Consider the following 11249-nt stretch of genomic DNA (forward strand, 5'->3'; position numbering starts at 1 on the left):
AGACCCAACCAATCAAGTCATTCTTGAATTTGTGAGCCTTCAAAACCAGTAGCTTTTTTTTTGGGGGGGGGGGGGTATCACACCAGGCTCAGGGGTTACTGCTGGCTATGTGCTCAGAAATTGCTCTTGGCTTGGGGGACCATATGGGATGCCAGGGGATTGAACCGCAGTCCATCCTAGGCTAGCGTGGGCAAGGCAGATGCCTTACTCCTTGTGCCACTGCTCTGGCCCCAACCAGTAGCTTCTTTAGAAGTTATATTAACCAATATATCATTTCTCATAATCATGTTTCTATATTAAAAAGAACAATATTTAAATGTTTTATTTTTTATCTATATTAACAATGTACATATTTTTATTAGAATTTTTACTTCATAGTTAATACTTTTCAAAGAGTAAAAACATTATAGTTTCTTCCCTGAGTATAAAGAACTAGTCATACAACAAAACAGCTACAAAACTGAAGCAATTAGAGGTATGTAATTCTCTTCACTCAATTAAACTCTATTACAAATCTATTCTTAACAATTTCATGTATCTTGGGACTTTAGTTAACATTCAGATCCCCCCGCTCCCAGCTAATCTTGCCCCCGTAATGTTAAGGTATGTCTGCTCTGTCTTTATCAAATTCTAGAGCAATCTTTAAAGCAGTGCTATTGAGGCCAACAGATTGCATGTTACATATGATAGAAACAACTGTTCCTCTTGGGGGAACCTTGCTATTTTTATCTTCTGCGTCCAGTTCTTCAGGAAGGACCAGCAGTACACTGCTAGCACCCACTGCACCACCAGTATGTGACGCATAATGCCGTTGCTTCCTGCAAGACCCATAGGTTTGCTTCTTTTCCACAACTCCCCAGGCCATGGCATATTGCCCCTCTTTATCCCAAGACATCTCTGTTTTGGGGACTGGTGTCCAAATCATAACCATTGTTTCTGGCTTGAGATAGCCTGGTAGAAGATTTTCATTTGAGTCCTTAAACAGCCCAACTTGGTATCCATATAGCATTGCATTCCCAAATTTCAGAAGATCTCCCACTGTAGACAGAAATCCACCACCAGCCCATTTATAGGAGTTGTCCACATACGGTGTATTGACAAGGCGTCTCTTTTTATTGTAAACATAGAATCTGAAATGAAATGAGAATTGTCATTAAAAATAAAGTCTACTGTTGGCACATGAAAATGAGCAAGAAAAGGTATACAGACTGTTTTTCAAGGAAGTGGTCATGCATTCTCAGAAACCAGAGTTCCAGTATAATATAGATCCTAATGAAAAACACAGATGAAGGAGAAAGCGAGTCTAATTACCTTGTGAATTAAAAAGGGTTGTTTTTGTCTTATTCATGCATAGTGCATAATACTTGCAATGCATGCAAAAATACTATCACTTGATATAGTCCTTATCCTCATGCTTGATGAAGCCTGTATCACATGTGAAAGTAACAACTAAAAAATAATATATATATACTTTAAACTATAAAATCTTAACCTAGACATCAAGATGCATAGAAAATATTAACTTTTATATGAAGACTAGATCCCTTGACTAAAAAAATAATTTTTGAGTTACTGTGTAAAATGACAAAATATGTATGGTACTTTCTTGGAGAGAGTGGAGTCAGCAAAACCTCATTCTGACTCTCAATTCCACCTTTGCTGGTTATGCTTAATTTATTTGATAAACACTTTTACAGTTCTTACTATGTGTGAGGCATGATTCTTATTTGAGCCAATTTAGTCCTGTAACAGTGTTAGAAGTAGGGAGTATTTCAAGTGAGGAAACTGAAGTAAATTGACCTCCTACGCTTTTCAGGGTCTCTATCTACACTCTAATTTGTAAACTGCATACACAAAGACATATTTGGAAGGATTAGAAACCTATGCATAAAATACTACATATCTCTGGCAGTATACTTAACAAAGGAGAGCTATTATTTATTCAAGCATTCAATAAATATTGTTGGAGCACTTACTATGTACTGAGCAATGGTCAGAGTGCTATAAAAGACTGTCCAACCTTGTGAGGTCTCTATCTGAAGATGAGAGTGTACCAGAAGTATTAGGATAGAGAAATGAAATCACAATAAATGACAAATGGAAAGCCCCACGATGATCTTTCTGTAAAGAGCTGTAATAAAACACTGCTCTTAGGCCTCCAGCTTACTGCCTTCACTGCTAAAATGTTTTCTGGGACCAGACTGGGGAGCAAAATTACCACGAATTTCAGACATCTGAAGCAGAGCTGAGATTATAGGACAAGGGACAGGTCACAAAGGATCTTCTTGGCACTCCAGTCATTTTGACTCCCACTTGGTTGACAAAATGCGCTGTTTTCTAGATACTAAGGGACATATTTTTAATCTTCTTATCCTTGTTATAGCAACCAGCAGTCTTTCATTATGCCAGGTCACATGAAATAATCTACACATACCTGTCCATACATAGCCCTCTCTAACCATTCAGTACTTTACTCTGTTGTTACTCCATGAGCACAGAGCTGCTTTTTGCAAGCTAGCAAGAATCTCCTGTTCATAGTTATCCTGTGCACCTCCATGAGCACTGATGACCAACTCTTCCAGGATATTTCTCATATGCCATTCTGCTCTAAGCTCTCTAGCTCATAATCTTGTGGTCCTCAATATAACACTACCACGAAGGACTCCAGTCTCTTAGGCCTTTTATTCCTTCCCTGCAAACAGCTTTGGAGTTTACAACTCCTAAAGCATGGTATACAATTGTATTTTCTAAGATCATGAATGATTTACAGATGTAGTCTGAGAGACAAGCAGGGAGTAATTTACAGTTACCTCACACTCTTCCTCCTGCCCCCAAATTATGCCCTCCTCTCAAAACTCACAACTTTGGCTGGGGATACAGTACAACATGTTGCTTACTTACCTTGCCCATGGCCCATAGGGTTCAACCCCCTACATTCCATATGGTATCTGGAGTCATACCAAGAGTGATCTTTTTTTTTTTTTTTTTTTTTTTCGTTTTTTGGGTCACTCCGTGGCACTCAGAGGTTACTCCTGGCTCTGTGCTCAGAAATCGCCCCAGGCAAGCTTGGGGACCATAGGGGATGCCAGGAATTGAAACATCATCCATTCAGGGTTGGCTGTGTACAAGGTAAATGCCCTATCACTGTGTTATCTCTCTGGCCCCAAAAGAGTGATCCTTGAGCACAGACCAAGAGTAAACCCTGAGCACCACAATATGTGGCACCATAAGATATGGCCCCCAAACTTAACCTCAAAACTCATAATCTTGGAGGGAAGGTACACATATGCAGTTTGGAAAAAAATGGCCTTTTAGTTTTCTAAAATTGTGTCCATCTTCCAAATATCCAAGACATAACATTCTGGTATAGAAGGGAATAGTCTGCACTGGGAAGGCTGTCCTGTGATCACAGGTAAATGCCCTGCATATACAGTGACCTGACTTTGATTCCCATATGGCACTCCACATCTCAGCACTGCTGGGTGTGGCCCTGATGATCCCCAGCACTGCGGGTCCCCAGGAGCACCACCCCATCCAGCAGAGCACTAAATTGTCAGGCTCTGTTGGTCAAGTATTTCCAGGAGTGGCTCTCAAGCCCCCCGAGCACTGCTGGTAAGTGATCATAAAGTGTTCTGATGATTTTTTAAAAGGCAACACTCTTCATTTGCTCTTCTGATAATGACTTGACATGTAATCATCTCATACCTCAAAATAAATGTCTAAAATTAATATCCCCAAAGTGTTCCCTGTTCCTCCTCTGTTTAAACTGGTCTCTCTTATACTTAACACTCACATCCACTCACATCCAGTGAGTTGCCTTAGTCAATCTGGCAGTTCACTCTCACACCTAGAACAACTCCCATCTTCTTCAACTCTAACTATATTTGTAATTCCAGTCAATGTAACCTAAAATGAGCTGCATAACAGAATCACATTTTCTCACCATGATAGTTATTTGTTAAAATAAATTCCAAGCACATAAACAGGAGAGAATGAAGCCATGGGTTCAATTCCTGGCAATAATAGTCATATATCACATAAGTAAAATACTAGACTTTAATCTAAATTATTTTTGGGGGGCGGGGGCATACCTGGTGATCCTGGCTCTGTGTTCAGGGACTTCTCCTGGAAGTGTTCAGGGAACCATATGAGGTTCCAGAGAGTTTACTCAAGACCAACAAATGACAAGCAAATGTCCTACCCACTGTACTATCATTCCAGCCAAGAATTCTAAACTTTATTTTGTAGTGCTAGGATTGAACCCAATAACTCCCATATGAGGCAGGCAGGTACTTTTCCACTGAACCACATCCCTTACCCTAAGAATTCCAAACTTTACATAGGCAACTCCTACATTTTAGTCTCTTGTCTCCTTTCCACACCAGACATATCAATGGTTTTATAAAAATGATTTTGTCCGACTATTACAAAATTTTAAAAACTTCTGCTCTATGGGGCCGGCGAGGTGGTGCTAGAGGTAAGGTGTCTGCTTTGCAAGCGCTAGCCAAGGAAGGACCGCGGTTCGATCCCCCAGTGTTCCATATGGTCCCCCCAAGCCAAGGGCAATTTCTGAGCGCTTAGCCAGGAGTAACTCCTGAGCATCAAATGGGTGTGATCTGAAAAACCAAAAAAAAAAAAAAAAAAAAACCAAAGAAAAACTTCTGCTCTAATAAGAAAGGTACACAAGGCACAAAATCATGAGTAAGTTATTGGGAAAACTCTATGACTTAATGCTGGAGACAATCTCTTCCTATTTATTTTATCTATAGATTCAGTGTAATAATATATAACCAAAGAAATCTATAAGATTAGAAATCAAAATACTTTTATTTTAAAATTCTTCTTATATGTTTCCAGAAGTAATTATAGGCCACTTGGTGTTTTACTTTATGAATGGTTTGAAGCAGACAATTTAAAATGTATATATGAAAACCATTCTGTTTCAGCATTTACTTTTTAATAGTAAGTCTGCTAGCTAAAGTTATAAAAAGAGCTTTATGAAGATCAATGACCAATTCTAGAAAATAACGTATAAATACTAAATTAATAATGAAGGAATGCAAAAAATGCGTGCATGTTAATTGTCTAGGAGAGTTCTGAGAAAGATGAAGAAATTTGGGACCAGAGAGATAGCATTGAGGTAGGACATTTGCCTTGCATGCAGAAGGATGATGGTTTGAATCCCAGCATCCCATATGGTCTCCCAAGCCTGCCAGGAGTGATTTCTGAGCATAGAGCCAGGAGTAACCCCTGAGCGTTGCCGGGTGTGAACCCCCCCCCCAAAAAAAAAGAAGGAATGGCGGGCCGGAGAGATAGCATGGAGGTAAGCCACTTCCCTTTCATGCAGAAGGTCAGTGGTTCGAATCCCGGCATCCCATATGGACCACTGAGCCTTCCAGGAGTGGTGATTCCTGAGCATAGAGCCAGGAGTAACCCCTGAGCGCTGCCAGGTATAACCCAAAAACAAAACAAAACAAAAAAAAAAAAAAGAAGGAATGGCTAGGTATACACTGTCAAAATATAGCAAGCACTGTAGAAAATACTTGGTTTGGGTCTGATGTAATTATAATGAAGGTTTTTGATTCAAGCAGTGCCAAATACATACAAATGTGAAAATAATAATAAGCTGATGTATTAATTCAGGATTCCCCTATTATGAAATTGCTTGTCTTTCAGGGGCAAAAATATCTACTTTCCTCCCTTGCATATGTTTTCTTTAAAGAGAAAGTGATTAACATAGCTCTACAGAATCTATTTGCTACACAGAATAAATATAAAATAATTTATTGGCCTATATAAAAGATATATGCTCTGGGATTACTCCTAGCTCTGCACTCAGGAATTCCTTCTGGTGGTGCTTGAAGAGACCATATAGGAAGCTGGGGATTGAACCCAGCTCAGCCAAATGAAAGGAAAGAATCCTATCTAATATAATATTTCTCCAATTCCCACAATTTTATTTCTGATAACAGTACACCCAACTGAAAAACCAATTCCCCTGCATACCTTGCAAATAAGTATAGAAAATGGTTAAGATTCTGGCCAAAGAAATTAAGTGCTATTTTGGAGTGAGATACTGGGAAAACAAACAGGTGAACAATGATAGTGGACATTATTCAGTCTTAAATATAGTAACTCTAAAAAGTCATGGTCAAGATAGCATAAGCAAATTTAGTTTTATGATTGTCAGTAAACTTAAAAAGCTGGAATTTTTTCTTTTCTTTTTTTTTCTCTCTTTTCTATTTTTGTTTTTGATTGTTTTTGTTTGTGTAAGGGCAACAGTAGGCAGTGCTCAGGCTTACTCCTGCCTCTGTGCTTAGGGATCAATTCTTGCAGGCTATGGGGAGGGGTGTGTACAATGGAGTGCTGGGAAGGTTGGGTGGCAAGGCAAGCCACCCTACTCGCTTATATTACCTCTCTGGCCTGGAATTTTATTTCTTGCAAAATTGCATTGTAAGAAAAATGGATAAAAATACATGTACTTACTAACTTTTCTTGAAAGTTTTCTCTTTTTTGTTTTATTTTGTTTGTGGGTCACACCAGGTGGCATTCAGGGGTTATTCCTGACTCTGCTCAGAAATCACTTCTGGCAGGCTTGGGGGACCATATGGGATACCAGGAATCAAACTCAGGTCCATCCTGGGTAGGCCTCTTGCAAGGCAAATGCCCTACCACTGAGCTATCTCTCTGACCCTTTCTTTTTGATTTTAGGTCTCTTCAAGCAATACTAGGAGATCATGTGGTGTCAGGAATCAAATGGGAACCTTACACTTGCCAAGCAAGCTCTCTGGTCCTTTCAGCTCTCCACATAGTCCCTTGAAAATTTGTTTTTAAGGCACTTATCTATAAATAATATAATATTTATGTTATTCCTTGAACTAGGCCCTCAAAGCTGGTGCCTCTCAGCCCTTTTAAAGTGAATTTTAAAAAGCCACTTTTACATTTATATTCCTAAAAAATACTTTTTTTTTTTTTTTTTTTGGTTTTTGGGTCACACCTGGCAGTGCTCAGGGGTTACTCCTGGCTCTACGCTCAGAAATCACTCCTGGCAGACTTGGGGGACCATTCAAACCACCATCCTTCTGCATGCAAGGCAAACACCCTACCTCCATGCTATCTCTATAGCCCCTCAAAGATGCATTCAAGGAAGATAAAAACAAAGCAAACACACAGAACCTTTTCCTAAGGAACACTGCTTCTTTCTTCTCTTTTGTGTCCTATTTAATTTCAGTAGCACATCTCGTCTAATTAAAATGAATCAAGTTTTTTTTTTTTTGCTTTTTGGGTCACACCCTGTGATGCTCAGGGGTTACTCCTGGTTATGTGCTCAGAAATTGCTCCTGGCTCAGGGGACCATATGGGGCACTGGGGATCAAACCAAGGTCCATCCTAGATCAGCTGTGTGCAAGGCAAAAGCTCTACCAATGTGATATCACTCCAGCCCCCATGAATCAACTTAGGTACCATGAAAATCTAAAGAAAAATTTAGAACTGAAGGAACCTTTAACAGGGCATTTGGAAACCTCCTGCCTCTCTGCCCTAAGAATGGGGCATAAAATAATATGAACTCATCATCATATGTTGTATGATTTTTATACAAGGCACAAATTAATCACTATTAAGAAAATAACTGGGGGCCGAGAGATCACATGGAGGTAAGGTGTTTGCCTTTCATGCAGAAGGTCGATGGTTTGAATTCCGGCATCCCATATGGTCCCCTGAGCCTGCCAGGAACGATTTTTGAGCATAGAGCCAGAAGTAACCCCTGAGCGCTGCCGGGTGTGACCCAAAAACCAAACACACACACACACACACACACACACACACACACACACACACACACACACACACACACACGCAAAGACTAAGAAAATAACTGATAGCTGCTCTAAAGCTTGTTGACTGAGTTGAATTCCATTCTGAAGAGTCCCAATGACTCACATTTATTTCTCTTAACATCTAAGTCTGAATCACTAAAGCAAAAATGACTAAATCTAAGTGAAAAGAATGTCATGCATCTATACCCTTTTTTTTGTTTTGTTTTGTTTTGTTTTTGGCTTTGTTTTGTTTTTGGGTCACACTGTGGCACTCAGCAATTACTCCTGGTTCTGCCCTCAAAAATTGCTCCTGGCAGCTTCGGGGGATCATATGGGTTGCTGGAGATAGAACCCAGGTCCTTCCCAGGTCCTCTGAGTGCAAGGGAAATGCCCTGCTGCTATACTATCTATCACTCTGGTCCCGCATCTATGCCATTTTTTTTTTTTTTTACCAAATATGGGTTGGGTTATCAAGTAAATGGTTTATATTTCACTGTTGACCCTAGGTGTTTTCCAAATTTTCTTATGCTTTCTAATAGAATATAAGATTGAAATTAAGAACAACAAATACTGAGTATGAGTAATTTAGGACTACTATTAGAAAAATTAAAATATGTTGCTTTTTGTTAGCCTAATTTCTTTTAGATCTCCCTAAATTTCCCTTAGGCTTATTTTATTATGATTATTGTTTTTGTTTTGGGGCCACATCTGGTGGTGCTCAGGATCATTCTGGCATGGAACTGCAGCATGCAAAGATTGAGCTCATCAGTCTGATTTATAATGCACATTTAATTTCTTTAAATAAGATGGTAGGAGAGATAGTACAGCAGGGTATGGTTCTTGCCCTGCATAGCACTGATCTGGGCTTAATCTCTGGCATCACATATGACCCACCAAGGCCTGCTAGGAGTAAACTTTGAGTACAACCATCAGGTGTGGCCCCAAAACAAACAAAATAATAATAAAGATGGTAATTTTAAAGTGGTAATAATTCAACTAAAGAGTGTCAGAATAGAAAAACTCAAATCACACAACTTAACAATAACAATACTAAGTCACATAAAATATCTAATAGTGGGAAAATACAAGGTAAACATAATAATGGGTTATTAAAGATATTACTTTTCTGACAAGCTAATTAATATAAGTGAAAAATACCTCAGCTCACACTATTAACCTCAAATTTCTCTCCCATGATGCTCTTTTGTATAACTAGAAAAAATTAAACAAGATTTTGATATATTTCAATCAGATGCTCGTCTCCCTCAACAAAATGAAGGAAATGGTCACCCCTTCCAGTGGGCAGCCATGATATTAGGTGTAATGTTTGATCCTGAACTAGTTTTGAATCCGGAAAAATTATTTTATTTCTCTTGCTATAAATATATTTTTGGTTAGCTGGAGAAATAGTACAGCGGGTAGGACATTTGCATTACAAGCTACTAATCCATTACATATGGTCCCGAGTCCCACCAGGAGTGATCCCTGAGCACAGAGCCACGAGTAAACACTGAGAATTCTCAAGTATATCCCCCAAAAACAAACAAACAAATAATTATACATACTATTGGAACAATTAACAAAATATGATTAAGTCTATAGATTTGATAAAAGGTTCTGTGTCATGCATGGTTAAGTATCTGTGTGTGCATGTTTCTAGAAACATACATTTAAATTAGTTACAAGTAAAGAAAGGGATACTACGTAAGTTATTTCCAAATGGATCAGAAAGAAATAGCATATCGATAAAGCAAATATGGCAAAATGGTAACAAAGAATTTAGGAGGATATATGGGAGTTCTTATGTACTATTGCAAAACTTTTTTATATGAATGAAATAATTTCAAAATGTTAACATATGATATATGACTGAAGAGCAACTTCTAGATGACCAAGATAGGAACAATTTTGATTTAGTTACTAATGTATTTAAATTATTAGTTATTTTAATTAAAGAACCAAAAAAGGCTACTTTATAAATACATTTTACCTTCACTTTATAGAAAGACAACAGACATTTAGTAAAGGTGCCCAAATGTAGCCAGTTGATTTTGGACTAGAGACAATGGGAAATTTGATTTTTAATTGACAACGCAATGTTAAAATGTGATATAGCTACACAAAGCAGTAGGTATTCATTTACCTTGCTCTATTGTAAATCACTGGCTCATTTTCTTCCTGCACAGTTGTCAGCATATCCAAGTCATGAAATATTTTCTGCATATAGTCGAGATACTTATATCCTGAAGCTCTTTCTACTATGGCTGCCAGTAGGGTATAGCCAAAAGTTGAATACAAAAACTGACTACCTTGAGGCATCATTGCAAGGGAAGAAAAAAGAAAATGCTTCATTATCATGTAAAAACACATCAATTTATTGTCCCACTGAAAATTGGTACTTTTGAACATGGAATGTTTAAAAAACACTATGGATGATATGTTAATAATCAATTTTGCCATGATCTGGCTTATTCCACATCCCAAACACAATAAAACAATTCATATACTTAAAATTTCACCCAGCAGTGCTCCTCAAACTACACCCACGGGCCACATATTTATTTCCATTTTGTATCTTCACTTCAAAATAAGATATATGCAATGTGCATAGGAAATTTTTCATAATTTTCATTTTTACTATAGTCTGGCCCTCCAACTGTCTGAGGGACAGTGAACTGGCCCCCTATTTAAAAGTTCTGAGGACCCCTAGTCTAGAGAGGCAGTAAGGAAAGTGGATAAGGAGCTTATCTTTCACGTAGTTAACTTGGGTTCAATCAATCCCTGGCACCCCGTAGGGTTCATAAGAATCACCATGAGTGATTCTTGAGAGCAGAGTTAGAATGTGCATGAGCACTACTGGGTGTGACCCTCTAAGTAAAAATTTCATCTGAATCTACTCTTTTCTATGATAATGAAACATACAAATAAGTTCAACAAAGACGTAATAAATATAATTCAGACTAGAAACAAATTAAAAAAACATTAGGTTTCTAAAGATACTACCTATTCTCAATATACCTACTCTGCTTTACTTGTCATAAATACAAGTTATTTTAATATACTATGTATAGGTAAAAAACCTTGTTCTGAAACATATGAAAATACATATGAAATATTGTTTCAAATATATACATTCATGTCTTGGATTCTGTAAACAAAACTGTATGATCTATATTAAAGTGATGCAGGATGCTCTTTTTTTTTTTGTTTTTGGGCCACACCCTGTGATGCTCAGGGTATGATGCTTCTAGCTATATGCTCAGAAATCGCTCCTGGCTTGGGATGCCAGGGATCGAATCCAGTTCTATTCTGGGCCAGCTACGTGTAGGCAAATGCTCTACCGCTGTGCTATCACTCCAGCCCAGATACTCATTACCACCCAGTGGCACTGAGGTTCAAGACAAGGTCACTCCCAGCAGACCTGAGGAGGGA

At 38.3% G+C, this 11249-nt stretch overlaps 1 protein-coding gene across 1 annotated transcript in view; it reads right to left on the bottom strand.

Moving 5' to 3' along the window:
* Nucleotides 1–350: 350 nt before the first annotated feature.
* The window catches only part of LACTB (lactamase beta), an 18406-nt gene continuing 7507 nt past the window's right edge, over nucleotides 351–11249 (bottom strand). The window contains exons 5-6 of the mRNA XM_049772852.1: nucleotides 9961–10126; nucleotides 351–1130 (exon numbers count right to left, since the gene is read on the bottom strand). Of these exons, the coding sequence (XP_049628809.1) occupies nucleotides 599–1130; nucleotides 9961–10126 (698 nt within the window). The 3' untranslated portion in view covers nucleotides 351–598. The remainder of the gene's footprint in view (nucleotides 1131–9960; nucleotides 10127–11249) is intronic.

Source organism: Suncus etruscus, chromosome 5 (genome assembly GCF_024139225.1).
Source record: "Suncus etruscus isolate mSunEtr1 chromosome 5, mSunEtr1.pri.cur, whole genome shotgun sequence".
Lineage (NCBI taxonomy): Eukaryota > Metazoa > Chordata > Mammalia > Eulipotyphla > Soricidae > Suncus > Suncus etruscus.